Below are 23,178 nucleotides of genomic sequence, written 5' to 3'. Positions count from 1 at the left end.
TTACTGGTCTTTTTTCTCCATGCTCATTCTTGTACAAAAATACAGAACCAATGTTCACATCCCTGTTCCAATATACTGCACATCTTGGACATCTTTTGAACCTGCAAACCAAACGACTAAAGTAAACATTGGGTGATCATGCAAACAATCGTTGTATCCTGAAATGTGTGATCTTTGGTTTCTTAAACTAGAGCGCAAACGTATCTGATATTAAGATACAGCAGATATTATTTAATGACATGATCGCGCCAGATATTTGCTTGTTGTAATGCCAACGTTCTTGATAACAAAGATGGCTTTGACTGCAGGATAAATACAAGTGTTTCATTTTGCGTGAATGTATCTTTGAATTATTCTATGCGTGATCATCATTACAAATATCCAAATATAAATGGTGATCAGATCAACCATAGTAGTAAAATAAGCCTTTTAAATTAATACACAAGGACAGTTCAATGTCACATTCACAATATCACAGCAAGCCCATGTTTAGTAATAGTAAAAGCTGTAATAAACAAGTAGATGTAAATAGTTTTTTTTATAGAAAATTGACAATAAAGCATATTGGGATTCTGGATATACCATGAATAAGAGGCATTCACTCGATTTTCGATCATGTAAGTTGCGAAATAAAGTGTCTCAAATAGCATTCTAGGGTTGAATTATATTCAAGTCTAACAAGAAAATAAAATGATTCAGGAAGCTTAAAGAATTGGCTTGTTTTGTGTGATTTGCTCAATAACGTGTATTAATCCCTTTGTGCTCTATAACGTACAGATTCAAAAACAAATTAGAACTGTTCAAATACTCATAAAAACTTGGCAAGTAATTCAAAAAACATGCAGGCGATCAAAACTTACATTCATTGCATTTGCCTTGAACCGATTTAAACCAAATTTCTCAATTCTGGCTCTAAACGGGATCAATGCAGTATTTGAAATGATTCTCGCATCTGTCATCATTTGAGTCCATTTTGGGTTATTTGGATCTGGTCTAACGGTTTGAGTTTCCTCTACAAACATGAGTTTAACGTGGGACAAATTCCGTGTGACAGTGGTCATTGTTTTGTTGACTGGATCAACTGCAGATTTTTCTAAAATAAAAGCCTCTGGTGCATTCATCAACTGTATGCCGAGTGAGTTTTCAGTCAAAAGTGGAGTTAGTTTATTGTATGAACAAATGATCTAAATTGAAAAGGCTGCCAGCCAATTTGCGCATTATTAAATATCAGGTATTGTAAAGCATCGTTAGTATACTTACATGATGGCCCCATTTTGGCAGGTTTCCTTTTTTCAAAAAAAGACGAGTAGTATGTAATATGCCTAGCAAACGATGGACAAAGAGACGATATTGATTAGTTTTACAAATGAATGAAAACAGCCTTGGTTAGACGGCTCAACAGGCATGTGGCCACAAGTACAATGCAGTGTTCTCTCCAACTGCCTATACATCATTTTTTGAAGCAGGCCTCACAGTCACTTCAACTTTATAAGCTACCTGTTTCTGGGTCAATACGCTGTTCAATAATATCGGCTGATTGAACATGCGATGCAAATGGATTTGGATATTTTTGCCAAATGGCTTTGGTCACATCAGTCCAGCTGTGTTCCAGTAGTGTTGTAAATGTCAGTACTTTGACCATGGTCTACAGGAGAGAAGGCCTGAATACGATATATCAATACTGCTGTTTGGAGGTGTTGGGATGATTGCCAAATTTGTAATTCACTTTGGTCTTTGAATTCAAAGATGCATTCACGCAAAATGAAACACTTGTATTTATCCTGCAGTTAAAGCCATCTTTGTTATCAAGAACGTTGTCATTACAACAAGCAAATATCTGGCGCGATCATGCCATTAAATAATATCTGTTGTATCTTAATATCAGATACGTTTGCGCTCTAGTTTAAGAAACCAAAGATCACACATTTCAGGATACAACGATTGTTTGCATGATCACCCAATGTTTACTTTAGTCGTTTGGTTTGCAGGTTCAAAAGATGTCCAAGATGTGCAGTATATTGGAACAGGGATGTAAACATTGGTTCTGTATTTTTGTACAAGAATGAGCATGGAGAAAAAAGACCAGTAAACTAAGAGTTTAAATGACACAATGCTGCTCAGTAAGATGAGCGTCAATCAAACGTGACTGTTATTATGTACTTTGACTTATTTAGTGTTCCATTTGTGAATACGACTGTAAAGATGTGGGTTTTCAGCAGATTATTTTTCTCAAACTAAATTGAAACTTGATGCAGCCCGGTTGAACCAATCCAGATGTTCAATCACAAATAAATCATGTTGTAATTTAAAGGTTAAATATATTCATTAACTAACAGTCTAGTCAGAGCGCTGTGTTGTCAAACTGTGATTGTCAGTCACAGGCTCAGTTGTGTTTGTAGGCAAATACGTATGGCCGTGAGTTTTTAGTCGGTGGAATGCAGCAATACCACCAATGGTAATGATAATACCCAAAAACGCCATTGGTGTAATAAGGTCCCCAAACACTAGTATTGAGAGTGAAATTATACAAACTTCTTTTGATATACCCTATACAATGACGATCCACGAAAAGATTTGAATTTAGTAGTACTTTCAAACACGTATACTAAATCAAACTTATTATAATATGAATTTTAGTACACAAACAACTTACTATTACAGAAAGTGTGACAACAGATGTATTACGAATTAGATAGTACTCGGCCAGTGTCACTACAAAGATTAACAAGGCTATCAATACTAGAGAATAAAGCATACTCGGCAACTGTTCAAAGATATTCACAAAAGGCAGGAATAAACCAGTCTTAAACTTACTACAAAAGGCAAGTATGGCACCAACAAGAAGAATGGCAACAGTTTGTAGTCCAGTTTCAATGCTTATGAAAAACTCAGATTGCAAAATCCCGCCTGATCCAAAAAGTTCAGAAAAACAAGATGCAGTTCCCAAAAGTGTAGCCCCAATCGGACCCAAATACCGGAGAGTCACGACTGGATTGTTCATACCCATATCTGCTGTTTGAAGCAATATTTGAGTCAACGACCATCGTAACCCTGACATAACAGATGCACCCAAGATCAATAAAAACCCAATCATAGAAAACCGAATCTCTCCTGCCACAGTAAAAACAACCCCAGAGCAGATAACTAGAATAACTAGAACCAATCGCCAATTTGGTTTTTCAAGACCAAACATGAATGCAAACACAAGAACCCAAACTGGAGTGCTAGATTTGATCATGGTATAAAAGCTCAAGCTAATGTAATGCAACGATGCATTGCTGAGCGAAATATCTATTTCAGACATAGGTAAATCCAGACATTAGAAATATGATTGTATCGACAAAATCAAGCCGATAGTCCAAATAGTCTCGGTCGTGTCTCGGACAGTTTAAATATAATAAAACTAACCTAGAGCTGTGCATACAGCTGTTGGAACCACTCTACTGAAATAGTCGTGCATGGATGGTGTTTTTGTAGGTTGAAATTGCTGTGGAAACGAGCAGATCAAGGTTGATGATAGCGCGAATTGGCAGAATGAATGGATCGACACAACAAATAGCGGATAATTAAAGTTGTAGTGATCATGTCCCAACAATTGCTTGTTGTAGAGTGATAGAGCTGTAGAAAAGGCAAACCTGCAATTTCAACCAATTGGAGAATCAGCCGTTAGTTTTCAACCATGGCAATAGTTTAGATTTTAGTCGAGCCAAAAGGTGGATCTGTGATGCACATGAAGCTTTATTATACTGTTTTGGTAGCAGATATATTGCAGCACACTTGATGATTATCACATTTGATAAATCAGTCAAGATATCTCACCACAACCCAGCAAACATGACGTTGTAGAACATTGGCTGCAAAGAGGTTGAATTGGCCTTTTCAAATGTAGAGTTGCGATACTCATCCTCCAGGTCTAGGTCTCCACTATCTACAAGCTCAAAGTCGTTCATTTTGAGCCTATGCACCAGCAAACTGCGTAGCCTGAATTGTTCATGTATAATTCCGACCAAGTCCAACAAGCCTGCCCTCAGGTTTTGGTGCAAAGCATCGAAGCAAACCAAAAACTGTCTGCTTACGGCTGTATCCACATAGGCCACTAAATAGAAGAGTCAAAGTGTAAAATAGACAGCTAATCTTACTGAATAACACTGTCTTTTAAACTCTGGTCGACTGGTTTTCTGGTGATTGGCATGTAAATGGCTGTTGCATTTCAGAAATGTGTAATCTCTGTTTTCAACTAAAGCACAAGCGTATTCAAGTTTTAAAATACAACAAAGATGACTTTGATTGGTATCATCAGAACAATCGAATTCAACATCTGTATTGAATGTATGAATCTGGTGATTGTACAATATATGGCTATGTCAAAAATGGACAACTGACACGCTAAAAAAGAAAATCCTAGTTTAAAAAGTATAGCTTGATTTTGTGTATCATATGATGACCGTTGTATTTTGGCATTAATTAAGGGAGTTCTAAATGCTTTGACATTTCAGGATTGTCTGGATAATAGCATTCAAAGATATTTGCTAATGTCCATTTGATTTTGGACATGCCATTTCACAGAGCTACACATTTACTTGATTAATCATGTCAATCGTTCAACAAACAGAAGTGTCGCGAGATGGAGCGTCATTACACTGTTCTGTACTATTAATCCTTAAACGCTGCATAAACTACTTGATGAAAATGAGTTTGTATGACGTACAATTCAGATAAAATTGAGAATGGTAATTTTCAGTAGAAAAGCGCAGCAAATATATAGCCATTGTTTATTCCAAAGCAAATTAAAGTACTGCAAGGTACAAAAGTGTTCCATTTTACGTGAATACGGCTGTAATTTGACGTATCCTAATCAACCTATACTCGTATTTATACGAATATATTCGTTTTGACTGCTTTATAGTACAGTTTTTCAGATGGCAGAACAGTCAGTTGCAGAGGTCAAACACTGCCATTTTATCAGCAACGCCTCAGACCTGGAAGAGAGTTTAAACAACCCAATATTAACTTCGTCAAATGACCTTTCGTTATCCAACTCACTCAGTGCTTCTATATCCCAACGTTTGGTCCAATATCGCCAACACCGCAAATCAAAACGATCCATGTCACTGCTAAAGTGCAAACAACGGACTACGGAGCATATTAATCAATTCATTCGTATCCAGGTGCACTTTAGCAATGGCAAAATGATTCCTTTGGTCGTAGACCGTACTCAAACAATCGAATATATTGCTCGACAAGTCGAGGCAGAGTATGCTGTTCGATACCTAATGGATGAAAAGCATCATTTACTTTTTGATACGGATTTGCTTGGATGTATTGCTGACAGCAAGGGCCAAGCCAGACTTATTCAAATAACGCAGCTTTATGATTCTGGCAATCTAGGTCTTAAATTCACTGCCAAGGTTGGCGATGTTCTTGCATTCAATGATTCTGTAACTGCTGTAACTTCCGAAGAAGGTATGTAATTTATTGATGCATTAGTCGACTATTTCAACCAAGCAAGATGTTTGGAGTGGCTGTTGGCATACAAAGTATTGCTTTTTTGCAATTGTCAACCTTTATTTACTGAAAATCCATTGATTCTGGCTATTGTCTGGGCGACTTGTGCTACTATTTACCACTCCCAATCAATTCGCTTTATTTATATCTTGATAAACAATGGCTATATTTAGTTGCGTATGGACAGGATGAGGAAAGTGACGAAGATGCCAATAAAGCAGTACAGTTGACACATGAGGAAGAGGCCATCTTCAACAAAAGTGGGATTGTTGCCGATTCGGTTTTTGCTCTTATTGACATCAAATACACCCAAACCAAACCAGAGACTACTACAGAGATGAGCCCAGGCTCTTTGACACGCAGCAATACTATTCGATCGTCAACAATGGATGACCGCCTGCATTCCGTATTGCATAATATTGTATCTATGCAATTTTTTAACGAGTTTTGTCTACAAGAGTACTCGATCGAGAACTCTTTATTTTGGATCGAAGCCGAAATTTATAAAACAATTCAGGATCCTGCTATTCGACGTACGTTTGCACAGTATCTTTATCTCACATACATTTCTCCAGAAATTGCTCCTCTGAATCTCAATATTTCTGCCGATGTTCGCAAGGATATTCCGTGGCCCCCTCCAGAGTGCCCAGAGATCACCATGTTTGATGAGGTTCAAGATCACGCTTACACTATGATCAAAGGTCACGCCTATGCTCGATACGAAAAGGCTCCCATGTTTGAAAAGTTTTTAGAATTTAAGCTTAGCGGTAAGCAACTCAATATTCTCATCCTACTCCACCAATTGAATGTTTTGCTATGTATTTTAGTTTGAATGTAAAGCAATGTTGACTATGGAATACATATTAATCGACTTTGCTTTATTCCCATGCATTTGGTATATAATATTCAATCATCTAGACCGCTACACGTATATTCAAAGTCGTGTACTTTGGAGTTATGATACCATGTTTTCAGATGATCAAAAATTTGATCAGATTGCTGAAATCGTCAATATACTGAGTGATCCTACATCTGATAAAGCTCAAATGGCGCTTGATACATTTGGAAACGGAAAGTTTCCGTCTATTTCGTCCATGTTTTTTCGACAAAGTGTACTTGGCGGAATTATTGGTCGATACTTTCCACTAGTTAGTTCAATCATTCGTGGGTATTTCAACACCACCAATCGTAATGCATGGGCAGATCGCCAAAAGCGCAAACAAAAGGAAAAGAAGCTAACAAAGTTTTTTGGTCAACGACCAACCGACGAGCATATGCTTCAGCAAACTGTTCAAACCGATTCTTTTGGTCACCATAGTTGCACTACTGATGCTATGCACAATAGCCATCGACATGTCAAGAGTCGGAAATTATCAATGGGTTCAACTACAAATGGTACTGCAAGCGATGATGGGATTTCAAAAATTACATGTACAATCGATCCAGAAAACCACCAAGTCGATCTTACAAAACGCAAAAAGGCTGAAAAGCTAACAGAGTTTTTTGGTGAGTCAAGACTTCCCAAACGCCATATGAAAAGGCAAATTCAAATCAACACTCTTGCTGGAGAGGAAGGTGATGAGAGCGGTAATGACTCTGATGATGAAGAAAACGACAATACAAATTATCCTGTATCGGAAGAACATCAGCCTCCACTAAGCAATCAAAACGAGCTTACTCGAGCTGAAAAACGAGCACTGAATCGTCGTGCACGAAAACTGCGCACTATGTTGGGTGAGGTATTGGATGCTCAGACAGTTTCTGAACAGGTCACAACTCCATTAGTAGCTAGTAAGGGTAAAACTATTGATTTACTCGACTTTGTTGGAAGTACACCTTCTGATACAGTCCAACCTGTCGACAACTTTGAAGTCCATCTTAATTTGGACGCTTTGGATTTGAATTCGTGTTTAATTGATTTTGAACTATACAAGTTTGAAGAGAATTCTAGCGTGCTTGATATGGATGTAACTTCTAGTACTGAGACAGTTGATTCTGCAAGAATGGTCAATAAACTTCGCTATGACAAGCTTTCACAAGTTTTGGGTCATCGCATCAACGAAACTGATGTGATAGAGGCACAATCTTCTGCACCTCGATCCCCACCTCAAGCTCGGCCTTTGACTTTGGCAGAAAAAAAGCAATTTAAAAAGACTTCTGATAAATTGGAAAGACTGTTGGGTGCTACTGTTCCTGCTCAGGCAATTTTATCTTACCCATCTGTCGCAGACGACACGCAATATATTGCCAAGACAACCGTCGATGATCATCAGGGTAAGATTTGTATTTAAAGCTTTTATCATGCCAGTTGAATTCGATTTATGCTGGTATTAATGATACTAATTTCAACTTACGCGAATTCAATTAGTATCAAACTCGCACTCGGTGAGCGAGTGTTCAGACGTACATAGTGAGCCTGGTATTAGGTCAAGCCAACAAAATAGTGCTTTACCATGTGTTAAACCCTTTGACGATACGTTTCCCAGTCGATCGGGTAGTCTGTATCGAGCAGTCAGTAGCGACGCAAGATTATTTCATATCAATCCGACTGAAACCAGTCCAGAGACAGCAGATCCTGCAACATCTATTATCTCTGGAACGTCTGCAGACTTTTTAGAAGACGACCAGAGCAAACGTTCAAAATTGATACGACTCAACAAACTTCGCAAAATGCTAGGAACTGATGTCAAGGTTGACAAAGTGATGGAAAAACAGTTTTTGGATCTTTTGGATACATCTCTTGGATCGACGCTTGACGCAACTGATATAGAAAAGGTCACTCCGGAAGAGTCACGCAGGTTTAAAAGTTTACTTCAATATAGAATAGGAGATGGCGGTCAAGGACAAGACGGAAACTTTCTTTCAATGCCACGCTCTAGAAGGCTCTCGTTTAGCAGTAGTGCCTTGGCAAATATGAACTCGACGAATGTTTCGCTCCCAGAGTTCCATTCTGGCGACAACATTTCCAGTAAATCAAAATCACAGCGGACTTCGAGTCTACGTAGATAATGATTTACTGCTCATTGTTACTTTTAAACATTAGTCTTGAACTACTATAGCCTCGAAGAATATTCAATCGTTGGGTTTGGCAGTTTGACTTTTTAATATGCAGATGTCCACTATCAAGTTCCTAATATTATAAAAATGAATGATTTATTTGAATTGAGTAGAGCTGGCTGGTATATCTGAATGGAACGAGTCTAAAGTGGATTGTTGACCTGAACCAGCTAAAAGGCGAATTAGCTCTAGTTTAGCTTTTATCGGGCTCTAGTAATATAATAACCGTGTTAGCTGGTAGTTTCATCAGTCTTTTCAATCTGATACTGCTGAGCCATGCAATCATTAAACATGCGCGAGCTTAAAAGTAACAGGACATGGAACACATAAATTACCTGATACGAGTCCAGACAATGAAGCGTACACCAACTGTTTTCGTGCAGGGAATCGTAAATATGCTGAGTTTGACTATGTGATGGCTTGAAACATTTGTGCAGCGTACTGACAGAAGATTCAGCTATGGGTAATATGGTTTGATCCTTACTGAGATCATTGCTATCGAGAGTTAAATCTATGCACGGATGTAAACAATGCTGAACACTACTTTCCGTATTGGCTTTTTGAATATGCCGAATGTAGCGAAATGGACCAGTTGTATATGTTTTTTTTGAAGCAATAAGAGAATGTTGTATGGTTTTGGTAGCAGAACAATGTCTAGTATCTGATGCTGATCCCAATATAGTAGGTAACGAGGTATTACTAGGATGGCGATCTTTGGATTTGTTGATATTCTCTTGTGGACTGATTGAGGAGAATAAATGCATTTAGAATCCAATTAAAATGAAGTTTGATGACGCTAGACAGTTGTCGTTGTATCGCATACATCTGAATGGGTTGGTTAGCCTATAAAACCATTTACCTGCAGCTGTTTAAACCATTGATATTTCTATCTACAAAATATCTATGCCCTTGAAATGTATGATGTCGCAGTTCAGATCGCCTTGATGGGTCCTTGTTGGTTTGTCTATATATAATTCATTAATAAAGAGTATTGCTAGAATATGTGTGCTAGTTTGGATAGAGTGGGAGTGAGCAAATGCATGCATGAACAGACCTTGCTAGTCTCGCTCTCTCAGTGTGCTGAATGAGGACTCGACCGTTTGTCCGAATGGCAGTTTCATGTATGGGCTCAACTAGAGGTTTCTGCTTGCTTCGCAAGCTAGTAGAAGGAATACACACTAAAGGAAGCGACTGTTTAGATGAATGGCCCGATGCAGACATTCAGAGCCAATAATCAAGATGATTCGAGCAAGTGCTTCAGATTGCAAGTTTGAATATTTAGCATTCATTCAACTTGCCATCAGACTTGTAAATGGGCAATTTGGTGTCTAATGCCAGACCACGAGCTACCCTTGCTGGAATCGACAGCTATGTTGGCGAGTTGCCGGATGTTTTATACGAGAAAAGGTGAATGCCGGATTGCTCGAGTCCTGCAGTCGGTGTTTGAGCGATGATCCTATGCCATCATCTTGAACTGGAAATCGATTTCATTATGCTGACTTGCACGATTAAACCATTTGCTACCAAATCACAGTCTAGGAAGTTCCAGATTTCTCAAAACTATTAGATGTAGACATCCAGAAGGTCTTGTGGTCGTTAAAATATTTATCAAGCCAGAGCCTAGTCTTTCTCTCAAAAAATATGTCAAAACTCTTCAATGTATGTTGGTAAATGCGAATGTGATCAGTCATCGTCAAGTGCTTAATTTCATGTGGTTGTACTGCATTCTAATGGCCAATATCCTGTTTTGTATCATTCAAGTGGAGCGAGATGCTTTGCAAGATATTCCGAATATCTTACCATACCAAATTATCAGCGAGTCTGATCGTGCTGGATACATGATCCGTCAGTATATTGCCAGCAATCTGTATGATCGAATCAGGTCAGTATTGCAAACCAGGATGTTGTATTTCGGTTGTTTCTAGCCTTGTTGCAATCATACTCATCATTTCATCTGGATTGGTGCCATCACAGTAATCGTCCATTACTCACAGCTTTGGAAAAGAGATGGATCATATTTCAGATTTTGTCTGGTGTAGCTGAAGCTCATTCAAAACAGGTGCCAAAACGCTGGATAACCCACTTTGGTTTTAAGCTAATTTTTAATATTCCAAAAGAAACTCACAGTTTTGAATATAGATTTTTCATGGAGATATCAAGACCGAAAACATTTTTGTTACAAGCTGGAATTGGGTTTATGTTGCTGATTTCAGCTCATTCAAGCCGGCTTATCTACCCGAGGTAATGGGTATCAACAAATTGCCTCGACTATATATTGTGGCTGCAAGCATGCTAACATTCCATTATGGAATCAATCAGGATAATCCTGCCGATTTTACATTTTTTTTTGATACATCCAGTCGACGAGCATGCTACTTGGCTCCTGAACGATTCTACGAGTCTGGTGACCCTATTGCCCAAGATCAAAACGCAAGGTTGACAGCTGAAATGGACATATTTTCAGTTGGTTGTACTATTTCTGAGCTTATCCTGGATGGCACTCCATTATTTACATTATCACAGTTGTTGCAATATCGGAAAAAAGCATACGACCCTAGTGTACTATTAGATACCATTTCTGATGTTCCGATACGTGAATTGGTAAAGCACATGATTCAAATAGATCCAAATGAGCGATTATCCATGCGCGAGTATATTTCAAAATGGTAATTTGAAACACCATAGTATACTTGGATGGCACATTCAGATTTTAATCTGTCAAACTAACTCCTTGTATGTCTAGGAGAAACCAAGCTTTTCCAGACTATTTTTGTTCTTTTTTTCATCCATACCTTGCATCACTATCAGATCCATACTCAGCATCCAATATGGCACAGTACTTTGTATTTTTGGCAAATAGTTCCAATGCGATAGTTGCAGATGCAGACGCAAAAATAGACAGAGTGTATCAGGATTTTGAACGTATTGCAGATGCACTGCAGATTCCCAACCATCACAAATCGACTGAATCTTTGAACAATGTCTCGAATCCTGCAGATAATAAGGATACCGTTTTGGAAAAGTTTACAGATATAGGGTTGGAAGGGGAAACCATAAAGGTATTTTTATGCCAGCTCTAACTAGATTCAACTGCATTTGATGATCTTTTCGACACACTACTAATTCTAGAGTTTTAGTCACTTCTTCCTGTTCATGTACACATACCAAATTTTACTTCAAACTCACTTTTTATTGGAAAAAGTTCGCTTTCAGAAGATACGAGTTTGATTTTTATTGCGATTGTATGTGCAGCAATCCGAAATACATTGTATTCTACTTCTCGACTAAGGGGACTCGATCTATTGCTAGCATTGGGAATACAAGTTTCCGATGAGCACAAATTAGACAGGGTCGTGCCATACATTTTCGTACTGTTGACGGATGAAAACCCCACTGTTCGCATTAATGCATTGACTACGTTGACACAACTGGTATATCCAAGATGTTTGAAATTTAATATTTTTGCCAATTGACATACTAACGGCTGAATAATAATTTACTGGTTAAATTAGCTTCTCACTGTTAAATCCATTACTCCCTCAGATGCTAATATATTTCCAGAGTATATACTTCCAGGCCTTCGAAAGTTTGCTACAGATTCAAACGTATTGGCTCGTGCAGCATACGCTCAATGCATATCATCAATAGGTAATAGCTGAATGACTATATGGCGATTACTAAAAATTTAAATAATTTGGTGGACACTATCAAATTAACATACCCATTGCATCTGTAGCTGAGATTTCACTTCAGTTTTTAGAGCTCTCACAAATACTAAAAACCGAAAGCAACTGTGATTTGAATATGGACAGCAATATGTATCAGGTATGCATTACTTGAATGCATATCAGATATGTTATATACTGATTTATTTGGATTGGGTGGATGATGATTATATCATGATCATGGTAGATGGGCTATGATGCCAATCAGCGGTATTTACAGGATATTATCCAAGAAGACGTAGAAACGCTCTTGGTTGATCCCCAGTCAATCGTCAAGCGTTCTTTATTGGCTGAGATGCCTCGTCTGTGCATTTTTTTTGGAAGACAAAAGGCCAATGATGTTTTATTGTTACACATGATTACATATCTAAATGATCCAGATTGGTCTTTAAGAAGGTAGTTAGATTAATATTGTTTGATACATTAGCACTAGTTGTGTTGGCTGGCATGCTTATCGCGACTCATATCTAACAGTGTGTTTATTACAGTGCTTTTTATGAAACTATAGTTGGTGTCGGTACTTTTGTTGGAATTCGTAGTCTTGATGAGTATATTTTACCATTAATGGTGCAAGCTCTGACTGGTAAGCTTAAATTAACTGATGCATATTGTAGCTTGCTGCACTTTTGATTGAATTGTGTATATTCACTGTGCTGTATATTTTGAATATTGAATAGACTCGGAAGAGTTTGTTGTAGAAAAAGTACTTGGCTCGTTGACATCTCTGGCTGAACTTGGTCTTATAAGTAAGATAAAAATTAAAGAACTATGTGTCACTGTGTTACCGCTGGTCTGCCACCCAAATCGCTGGATTCGCTATGGTGAGCTTTAAATTTGATAGTACTTGCTTTATTTTACACGATTCAAGTGTATTTTATGGCGATTCAGCTTACATACTGATGGTCTAGGTGTTGTCGCATTTTTATCATCAACCGTTCGTATTCTTCCGCCAATTGATATTCGCTGTGTGCTTTATCCTATGGTCAAGCCGTTTTTGCGCTACAAAACATTTAATTTTAGTCAAATTTCACTGCTGGAGAGTATAAGGAGCCCAGTATGTGCATCTGTAATTATCTGTCTACTGAGTAGTGCTTGAAACTCACTAATGTTTTAATTTTTTAGCTTCCACGAAGTCTTTATGAACAAGCTATCTTATTTGCGTCTCGATCAAATCCTGAAACGCGACCTACTGGTTTGAATTCCAGCAATCAAAACACAGACTCCCACAGCAATGATCGCAACGAATTACTTGTCAGGCTTAAAGACATGGGCATGAGTGATGAAGATAAAGAGAAGCTATTTGCGTTAAAGTACTTCATTGCCAAATCTACTGCCACTCGCCAACGGTATGTATCAATATTATCTACTGATAGCAGAAATTCTTTTGATGGTGATATATTGGCGCAACTTACATGGTTTTGTATTACAATTGGAATCACCTGTATAGAAAAACGACCTTGTCTATGAACGCGCTGCCTTTGACGGACTTTGGACGCATTGCTCTTAGAGATTATGACGTAACACTTCATACTGTTTTTTTGACCCCTCCTATTTCTCAATATCAGATCCACAGTCAGCCGCCTCGCAAGGTATTCTTGTGTATTGATATGTTGCATCTAAACGAGGTTTTCTGACCTATTTCATATATACAGCCAAGCTCTAATACTGGGTCAGCCATCGGTGTTGGGGATGGGCGACGAGGAAGTCGTTTTAGTGTCATCACTGCAGGATCCAATGCTCAAGACAGCACATTTTCTGTAGAATCGGAAGATATTGCATCCTCTTTGGCATCTGTAGATGTCGAGGGAGGAGTGTCACTACGTAAAATCATTCCACGGCCTCGATCAAACACTGGCTTGCCTGGAAATCCAAGACGACAATCCAAAACTAGTAGTATTGGCAATTATGATCTTACTGCAGACCCTACAACTATCCCTGGAGGAGCAGATAGATTGTCGAAACGAATTTCTGGCCGTGGAAAAATTACTGAGAGTTTGACATCTGCTACTGGTAATCATCCAGTTGATTGCGATGATTTGAGTAGAATATCCGTTAATAATGCTAATACATGTGTTATCACTGATACTAGCTGCCGATGGCCAAGAAAAGTATATTCGTAAAGTTCTTGAAAAAAAGACCAGAGAATTATTTCCTCCGTCACTACCAGGTATATCCAATGTCATTTATACTTTGATCCGCTTTGATTCTCTATTGACATAAACTTGTGATCAATATATATCTGATGTGTAATAGAACTTGGCACTAGAGTAACACTTGCAAGTCGCACAGCTACTGTCGATCCCCGCCTTAAACGAACTTATACTGGTGCAGCCACACAGTCTGAATTTAAAGGATGGAAGCCAAAGGGTATATTGGTCGCTCATTTTCCAGAACACACATTACAAGTAAATGGCATTGCTGTTGCTCCAGACCATAATTTTTTTGCAACGTGTTCAGATGATGGAACTGTCAAACTATGGGACACCAATCGACTACATACAAATGTTGCCAACCGTGCTCGTGTTACCTATGCTGGAACAGGTAGTTGTAGACAACATGGCTTATGGTTTTTTATATTTAGCCGAGTTTAATTGTGTCTATTTTTTTATAAACTTTGAAATGCAGGTGGTAGAGTCAAGGCAATTTCATTTTGTGAAAATCGACATAGTATTGTATCTGCTGCTACAAATGGTCAGATTCATATCAACAGGTATACTATTCACCGTATCTAATGCTTTGCTTTTCTGATTGAGATATTGATCTGAGTATCAATAAATCAACTTTTCATTTTAGGGTTGAATATGTTAAACCGCAAGGTAGTGCTTTAAAGTATACTGGAATGCCACTTGCCAGGTCGATTAAATTGGATCATGAGTATGCAACCATGGTCGATCATTCTGAATCAGGTAGGATTCTCAAGTTTTAATTGAATTACGATGCATTTGATTGTTTTTAAAACAGGATATTGATGGAATGTATTATGCAAATAGATACGGAGTCCTTGCTTATTTATGGCACAACACGCGGTCGTCTTTGCGCACTCGATTTACGTACCATGAAAGAAGCGTGGTCATTCCAAATTCCACCACACTATGGAGTATTGACATCCATGACTGTTGATCCACGTAGGATGTGGATCATGGCTGGTACGCATCGCGGCGTTCTCACTTTGTGGGACACTCGATTCCAACTGTGTATAAATTCCTGGGCTCATCCTTCTCGCTCACGCATTAATAAGCTTTCCCAATATGCCTTTCGTAGTCAAAGCCGCGCAGGCATAAACTCTAATGGGAAGTTGGTTGCTATGGCTGTCGGTACATCGACTGAAGAAGTGTCTGTGTGGAATATAAGCACTGGTGAATGTGCCGAAGTGTTTTGTATTCTTAATGATGTTGGCGGATCTGGATCTCGTTCCAATATTGACATGGGAAATGATTTGAATCGAGCTTACGGCGAAGGATTAAGTGTAAATATGTTTGTGTACTATGTATTCAAGTTGCTATGCATGCTTCTTATCTGTAGTGGCTGCTATATCTATTCTAGGCACTTTCACCACCTACAAAACACAATTTTGTTGATGACTCTGCATCGCTCTCACTTTACAATGTCTCTAAACATCATGGTGTTCGATCATTTTGTGTTCATCCTGAAGTACCATTCATGGCTACTGTTGGAATGGGTCGCAAACTTAGATTTTGGAATCTTTCTAAAATGACCGACAGCTTTGTTGTTTGTGGACGGGATGAAACTGCACCGTTACCCAAGTACAGGTAAATCGAATGATTCTTTGTTTTTTGGTGAGGGATTGATTATTCTGCATTGGAGATTCTCATTCTACATATATTTGTTGTTGAAACGGACTAGTTCACAACTGTATGGTGATACTGTTTTCAATGTCGAAATGCAATCTCAACACTTTTTTCCAATCTCCTCTGCTTCAGCCACGGATCTGTCAAAATCTCCAGTAATGAGCGGGACATGGTCTCCGCTGCGCAATCTCCCCGGTATGAACAGTGAAGATGAATCTCAGTCAAAGGGTCGAAATCATCAAGGCGGAAGCAATGCGAAGCGATCATCACGACAGGCCGAACCTATGTTCAAAACAAGTGCTGAGCTTATCACCAGTGCAATTCCCCGAACTCACCTTGATGAAATCATGGATGTTGCCGTCACTCAGTATCCTCATCCAATGATCATTACTGGTGGTAGAGACGGTGTGGTTAAAGTATGGCAATAACTTCCCATTATCACACGCATCTATTTGTAAAAGTAAGTTCAAGACAAGATGTCTTCCTGCAAGCACTTTTCACCCGTTCAAGTGTAAAGTGATATATAAACTATTTTATTTCTGGATCAAATACCACCAAATTGAGTGAATAAAATTTGAATCAAGCATCTTTATTTTTAGTACAGCTCTGTTAGCTTGTAATGTTTTAAAGTAGCGAAGCTTTTTATCAGTAGTGTTATTAGCAAGCTTATTAGGAAAGGTTTTGAGGATATATTGAGTTGTTGATAATTGTTGATTAAAACCAGAGGGTATGTGGTGAAAAAGGAATCGTTTCAAGTATTACACCAAAGTCGGAAGATGATCAGGAATTGCTTGGTTGTGTTTAAAAGTGAATCCAACAAACGCACTGCGCAGATTGCGGCAGGTATCTACACCAGCCAACTCGGATCCGCTTTTTTCAAGATCTGTTTGGCGTTGATGAACTTCTTTGTACCGCTCCATGTCGGTTGGATCATTAAAGTCGTCAAAATACGACGTGTCAATTGAGGAAGTGAGTTTGGGAATCAGTGGAGGTTTGGGTCCTTCGGGAGCTCGAAGAGCAGTGAATTTAATATACGGTTCAAGAAAAGAATGAGATATGATTTGCTCAGGAATTTTGTATCGATCCTCATGGTTGGCAATCAGTCTAGAAAAATTTTAAACTAATTAGTCAATTATTTTACACATCTTCATCATAAAAATACCTACTTTGTGATCAAATCCCAGGCACAATCTTCAAGGTTAAACTCTTCATCCTGTCCAACATAAACAGGACGCTCAAGAACTTTGCTCCAGTGATACACATTTAACCAAACATCATCAGTAGAGTTTGCAGTAAATGGAGGATATCCTAGCAAATTCAAATAAAAACTGGTTAGTCATGCAATCGCTATCAAAAGATACTCAAGTATGAACTTTTTAAAAAATAATTCACCTGTTAAGCACTCAAATAAAATGCATCCAAGCGACCAATAATCAACAGTCAAATCATATCCTTGCTCTCGACTAACAAGCACTTCAGGTGCCATGTAATCAGGCGATCCAACTAGAGTAAATGCACGAAGTTCTTTACGCATCGATCTGTAAGTATTGAATCGATCGTTATGACTTTTAAGCGTCAATGGTGCATTTTTAAGTCTCTCCAGCTAAATCAGTATTCAAAATACAAGAGTCAAAATTAAAGTATATTATCGAGCAATATTTCAAAAGGCATCGACAAGTTACCTTTTGACGCAGTGATTCCATAATTTGAGGCGAAAGCGTACCTCGACTAAGACCAAAGTCTGTCAATTTGATATGTCCTGATGCATCAATTAGAAAGTTTTCTGGCTTGAGATCTCGATGTATGTAACCAAAATTATGTAAAGAGAAAACGGCTGCACACATTTCTGAAAAATAAAAACGCACACATTCATGACGAAGCACACCACTGGCATTTAGTAAAGTGCGGAAATCTCCACCTGGAACAAATTCCTAAAAGATAAATGCTGTTAGAGATGCATTGCTTCCATATGAAAAACTGCAGTGTACGTCTACTGATTCCACTCACCATGGCAAGATAAACATTGTCCATGTCTTGAAAAGCATACAACAGATTGACAAGCCATGGAGAGTCTGTACGCGCTAAAATATCTCGCTCAGTCAAAATATGCTGAATCTGTTAAAATGAAAAACGAAATGTTAATATTTTTAGGGGATTGCATCACAAATTGCATCATCAATCCATACCTCTCCCATACGCATCAGCAACTTTTTGTTCATCCGCTTTAAAGCACACAGTTCGCTAGTATCCTTTTTTTTAGCCAAAAACACCTAGAGTCGAAAATTCAAGATCATATTATATTAGTTATCCATCAGAACAATAAGGCAACCCATAAAATTTAAATCCCTCTTTGTACCTGTCCATAGCCACCTTGTCCGACTTGCTTTACAATTTGAAAATGGCTCATTCGCATGCGTGTCCGACGCTTACGCAAATATGCTCGCTCACGACCATTGTATATGGACCATTCTTGATCTACCTTTTCTTCTGGTAGCTGATTTGATAAAGTATTTTAATGTAAGTCGACTTGAATACATGAATATTTGTTTGAAAACATACTGATAGTAAATGATATTCAAATCTATAGTGGACAACATTCTAACCCTAAAGAGTTCATTACCTTTGATTCCGTAAGCTGCCTTTTAAATTGCTCTAAACGCTGTTTGCGATTGTCCAAATAGGTCAACAAGTCAAAGTAATGATCCATAAAATCTAATATTTAAATAATGCAATAATTGGATGAGCAAACCACGTTGTACAACAAATGTCAAGTTTAAGTTGTAAACAATACAGCAGAGTACGTACATAGCTTCATGATGCTAGCACTACGCAAAGTAGTTTGATTAAATGCTGCTGTGGGTTCAGGTGTATCAGACATATGTACCGTATTTTGTCTTGACTGAGTATCAGCAACAGCAGTCTTTGGCTCACGCATTTCAGACTGTGTCGCGCAATACTTCGCGCCCCCAATATCCATTGCAGCAAGACTAGATGTTAATGACTCTGCAGCAACAGCTACTGAAAGTGTGACTTTAGGGTCTATCAGGTTGGTGGGTGCGCTTGTTTGTAGAGCGTTAACCATTTCATTTAGGTTGGACTTGCCACTGCTGCGAGGGATCGACCCGAGAATTGAAGCTGACATGACCAAAATGGTTTGAAAGTGGTTTTATTGTGAAGCTGAAATATTGGGTGAGCGTGAATAAATGAGCAATATACTAAAGTATCGGGTTGAATTCGAGTGTTGAAAAGTAAATGACAAATCCTCGCTGTCACTTTATATAGATTTGAACGCGTTTAGTTAATATCCACTCAAATATAATCTATAAATGGCGAAGGGTGTTGACCACCAACAAAGGCAGGGCCGTATTTATTGAAACAAGTGTGGAGAGCAGAAAGGACCGAGGGGGTGTAGTATTAGGTGACGGGGTATTAAGCTGTTGATGGATGTAGTTGATAAACAGTTATTTTGGCATATTTATATAGCAGGTTTAATATGATATTGTAATACTTGAAATAGTGTTGGCGTGGGGTTAGGGTCTGTTGGAGCAGACTGACCATGGATATTTAGATGAGTGGTCAGCAGATACATGAATTGGCACCGGAGAGCAGGAAATAGATTGGTTTATACTATTTCTGGATAATATCGTAGCAAGTCATATCGATACTCATTCAACTAATCCAACTGACTCGGTCTAAACATTGAATGGCATGTTGGAATGAATTCATCGATGCAGTTTCTGAGCGTTATAAAGTATTGAAGCAATATAACGATAAGAAATCGAACCTGATAGCAATAACGTGATGGTCAGACCAAATGGAAATCCAATGGCAGCAACTCGATTGAAGTGCTTCGGCAGGCAGCTTTGAATACAAGGTGAATACGGCTATAAATCAGTAGCCATGCATGAGCAGAACGAGGATCGTAAAGACCAATTACAGATGAAGCAGCTTAGAAACCAGACATTCCAGAACTGGGCAAAGACCTTTTCATGCAAGCCAGCGTTAGTGCTCATGGCCCAGACAGAAGCGGATGTTGTGCAGGCAATCGCCATGGCTCATAAGCACAACCTAAAGCTGCGAGTCGTTGGCACTGGCCACTCCCCATCAGACATTTCTTGTACAACTGGCATTCTGCTAAACATTGATGCTCTCGCTACTGTCAGCAAGGTGATTGCCTTTTAGCTATACTGGCTTTATATTGATTGAGCGGTAGTTTATTGTGGTATCCACTAAATGGATGGATGATAATTATACGTTATGGTTTATCTACCATAGAATGATGCTGATGAAATGATCACTGTTTCTATCCGTCTAGGTTGATATGGAAGCACTGCAGATCACTGTGGGTGCTGGGATTAAACTTCACCAACTGAATGATTTACTGGATCGTCTTGGATTGGCACTTTTGAATCTGGGATCAATCTCTGAACAGAGTATTGCCGGTGCCATCAGCACTGGAACTCATGGCACCGGAATCAAATTCGGAATCCTTGCCTCGATGGTTTTGGAGCTCCGTCTTGTCATTGCTAATGGCGAGATCCTCACTCTGTCGCGAGAATCCAGTCCAGATCTGTTTTTGGCAGCATTATGCTCTCTCGGTTGTCTCGGTGTAATTACTCGGGTTAAACTGCAGGTTGTTTCTGCATACCAAATCAAGTCGATTCAAAAACCCATTCAGTTCAAAAGTATGATCAACGATTTTGGAGCGCATGTTCAGAGTGCTGACCATGTACGATTCTGGTGGTTTCCCCATTCAGATAATTGCATTGTTTGGAAAGGCACTCGTACATCAGAGGTAATTGATGAATTCATATTTACGAGTTTGTTTCCTATTTTCGTTGTCTTTTGGTTCAAAATAGATTAAACAGATGGGTTGCTTTCGGTAAACTCTTGTATTTAGCTACCTCAAACAACTCAGTCTGATTGGCTTAAAAACACTCTTTTCGGTGTGCATGGATACGAAGCCTCATTATATGCCTCGACATGGTTTCCGTCGCTAGTTCCTACCATCAATCGCCAAATTTTTAATCTACTCTTCAGCGCACCAGTGTCTGCCATTGGCAAGAGTTTCAATGTTTTCAACTTTGACTGCCTATTTTCGCAATATGTTACCGAGTGGGCCATCGAATGGTATGTTTGGAATATAAAAACTAGGAATGTACATGTTTGATGAATCAGTCAGCAACCACACATTAAATATCTACTATATCCAATGCATACTCTGATACTCTAGGACAAAAGCACCCGAGGCTCTTGTTAAATTGAAAGCATTTCTCGAGGAGCATCCAAAAATCGTGGCACACTCTCCAATTGAGATCCGCTTTGTCAAGGCAGATGATATTCCTATGAGCATGTCATACGGACATGATACCTGCTTTATTGGAATCATCATGTATAGGTAACCATACATGCATTTGACTATAGTTTGCTAAAACTTTGATATTGACGTATGGTTATGTAAACGTAGACCATATGGAATGGAGGTGGACAAGGCTGCTTATTGGAAAGGATACGAATCCATCATGATGAGTCTTGGAGGTCGTCCCCATTGGGCAAAGGTATTTTTTGAGATGTTCAAAGGCGAATCATACTACTGGCTATAAAACATTTAACATTCGAGTTTTCCACTAGGAACATCATTTGACTGCAAAGGACTTGCGCGAGCGATATCCCCAATTTGATTCATTCTGTGCCATCAGATCTCGGTTGGATCCTACTGATATCTTTACAAACCAGTATATTGATCGCCATATTTTGGAGAGTCCGACTATGGCTGCCAAACTCTGAATTTTCAACCTTTGATATCTGACTTGCTAGTTTTACCAGACCAATATTGCTTTTTCAATGCAGCGATTTTGTTTTTGACAAGGTTTAAATGTATTTGGATTAAATACAGTTTTTCAAGAATGCATTCAAATAAACCAAGTTTAGATCAAGTACTGCTACAATTTAAAGTATATGCTGAATAAAAATATTGGCACGATATAATTGTTTAGTACAATGATGTTTATTTCTTCACTCGTGTATGTAGCTTGGTTCAAAGTATAGCTGATTAAACTCGATCAAGCGTATACCTTTGCAGACGCTATACCGAGTAAAAAACTAAAATAAAAGCCAGCATTTATTTTGGTGTACTAGATCCATTGGAAGGTGGAACAAAATCCTCTGCAGTCCCGCGAAGTCCCAATGCTCTGAGCTCTGACATGAGCGCACTCACATTCATATCTTTGTCGTCCTCGGAAGAAAACAAATGAGCAGTGACCTCATCTTCGATCATTTCACCTCGCAAGCGAGGTGATCCAGGCATGCTAGGTGGACGAGGAACTTTTTGGTGATATCTTAGCGATGAAAGATCTTCACGCTGCATACCAGCTGGATTGGCATCGCTTTCATAGCCATACTGGAAGTCTGATTTACCATCATCATCCGAGTTTTCTCCACATTCCTCATCATGCTTGGCAACCAGAGCTGGGTACTTGCGACGAATGGCAACCCATCGTGCCTTGATGTACTCTTGACCCATGCGCTTCCAGTCCAACACATCTGACAACCGCTCAGTACGATTGCGTTGGTTGATACGTTGACGACGGGTCTTTTTGCAAAATTCAACCATGTGGTCCGCCAGCTGATTGACCGACTCTTCAACAGATTTAAGTCTGCGATCCACAATATAGATTCCATAGTCAGATGGAACAGAAATCATTTCAGACATGAAGCAGCCAAATCCAGAAAGATTGGTTGTAATTGATGGCACACCCATAACCGTGCACTCGGCAGGAGTATATCCCCTAGAACCCAATCAAATTAAAACATATTCAAAATGTATGAGTAAACCATTCTAGTCCGACTGCACTATAAATTCAATGCCAACTGCTCAAAAATTCAACCACATAATAACATTGATATATCACATACCATGGCTCGTAGTAAGATGGAAAAACACCAAGATGGCAGCCACGAACAAAATCCTCGTAATCAATAGCAAGCAAAGGATTGTTGGAACTCAAAAACTCGGGATGGAAGATAACTTTGACACGGTCCGAAGCAAAGTTGAATAGTTTCACTTGACGAATTGATCAGAA

At 38.8% G+C, this 23,178-nt stretch overlaps 6 protein-coding genes across 6 annotated transcripts in view; 2 read left to right on the top strand and 4 right to left on the bottom strand.

Moving 5' to 3' along the window:
* Positions 1-704: 704 nt before the first annotated feature.
* On the bottom strand, positions 705-1,642 carry BATDEDRAFT_22272 (uncharacterized protein; the record flags this gene model as incomplete). The annotated part of the gene is made up of 4 exons (XM_006675453.1): positions 705-764; positions 861-1,124; positions 1,261-1,322; positions 1,498-1,642. 4 exons carry the CDS (start codon positions 1,640-1,642, stop codon positions 705-707), a joined length of 531 nt encoding a protein of 176 aa, XP_006675516.1.
* Positions 1,643-2,337: 695 nt separating this feature from the next.
* Positions 2,338-3,950, bottom strand: BATDEDRAFT_22271 (uncharacterized protein; the record flags this gene model as incomplete). The annotated part of the gene is made up of 5 exons (XM_006675452.1): positions 2,338-2,547; positions 2,654-2,712; positions 2,815-3,291; positions 3,409-3,635; positions 3,820-3,950. The coding sequence occupies 5 exons, from the start codon at positions 3,948-3,950 to the stop codon at positions 2,338-2,340; spliced, it is 1,104 nt and encodes a 367-aa protein (XP_006675515.1).
* Positions 3,951-4,792: 842 nt separating this feature from the next.
* BATDEDRAFT_34244 (uncharacterized protein) lies at positions 4,793-9,339 on the top strand. The gene is made up of 4 exons (XM_006675737.1): positions 4,793-5,463; positions 5,679-6,272; positions 6,424-7,779; positions 7,874-9,339. Exons 1-4 carry the CDS (start codon positions 4,920-4,922, stop codon positions 8,512-8,514), a joined length of 3,135 nt encoding a protein of 1,044 aa, XP_006675800.1. The 5' UTR covers positions 4,793-4,919; the 3' UTR covers positions 8,515-9,339.
* A 535-nt stretch (positions 9,340-9,874) lies between these two features.
* Positions 9,875-16,696, top strand: BATDEDRAFT_85050 (ubiquitin-binding serine/threonine protein kinase VPS15; the record flags this gene model as incomplete). The annotated part of the gene is made up of 24 exons (XM_006676342.1): positions 9,875-9,969; positions 10,097-10,221; positions 10,324-10,444; positions 10,537-10,621; positions 10,702-10,803; positions 10,882-11,228; positions 11,306-11,621; positions 11,700-11,993; positions 12,075-12,210; positions 12,299-12,387; positions 12,475-12,683; positions 12,776-12,870; positions 12,965-13,108; positions 13,196-13,341; positions 13,410-13,633; positions 13,735-13,876; positions 13,940-14,297; positions 14,377-14,454; positions 14,541-14,828; positions 14,913-14,997; positions 15,081-15,193; positions 15,278-15,753; positions 15,831-16,057; positions 16,152-16,696. 24 exons carry the CDS (start codon positions 9,875-9,877, stop codon positions 16,522-16,524), a joined length of 4,668 nt encoding a protein of 1,555 aa, XP_006676405.1. The 3' UTR covers positions 16,525-16,696.
* A 158-nt stretch (positions 16,697-16,854) lies between these two features.
* Positions 16,855-18,812, bottom strand: BATDEDRAFT_8805 (uncharacterized protein; the record flags this gene model as incomplete). The annotated part of the gene is made up of 8 exons (XM_006674984.1): positions 16,855-17,200; positions 17,263-17,404; positions 17,489-17,699; positions 17,779-18,027; positions 18,104-18,211; positions 18,283-18,366; positions 18,453-18,590; positions 18,717-18,812. Coding segments are annotated over 8 exons (1,374 nt in total), but the record flags the coding sequence as incomplete, so codon positions are not given.
* BATDEDRAFT_29352 (uncharacterized protein) overlaps positions 18,779-23,178 on the bottom strand; it is a gene marked incomplete at both ends in the record, with an annotated part of 6,575 nt that continues 2,175 nt past the window's right edge. Inside the window, 5 exons of the mRNA XM_006675575.1 lie at positions 18,779-18,808; positions 19,784-19,788; positions 22,379-22,434; positions 22,498-22,884; positions 23,012-23,159. Of these exons, the coding sequence (XP_006675638.1) occupies positions 18,779-18,808; positions 19,784-19,788; positions 22,379-22,434; positions 22,498-22,884; positions 23,012-23,159 (626 nt within the window). The remainder of the gene's footprint in view (positions 18,809-19,783; positions 19,789-22,378; positions 22,435-22,497; positions 22,885-23,011; positions 23,160-23,178) is intronic.

Source organism: Batrachochytrium dendrobatidis (assembly GCF_000203795.2).
Source record: "Batrachochytrium dendrobatidis JAM81 unplaced genomic scaffold BATDEscaffold_1, whole genome shotgun sequence".
Classification (NCBI taxonomy): domain Eukaryota; kingdom Fungi; phylum Chytridiomycota; class Chytridiomycetes; order Rhizophydiales; genus Batrachochytrium; species Batrachochytrium dendrobatidis.
The sequence above is the reverse complement of the archived record's forward strand: the minus strand, read 5'-3'. Positions and strand labels throughout refer to the sequence as shown.

Bases quoted from the DNA above. Each gene is read 5' to 3' on its own strand.
- BATDEDRAFT_34244 (XM_006675737.1), top strand. From the start codon at position 4,920: ATGGCAGAACAGTCAGTTGCAGAGGTCAAACACTGCCATTTTATCAGC. The intron at 5,464-5,678 runs GTATGTAATTTA...GGCTATATTTAG, and splicing joins TGCTGTAACTTCCGAAGAAG to TTGCGTATGGACAGGATGAG. The intron at 6,273-6,423 runs GTAAGCAACTCA...TCAATCATCTAG, and splicing joins TTTAGAATTTAAGCTTAGCG to ACCGCTACACGTATATTCAA.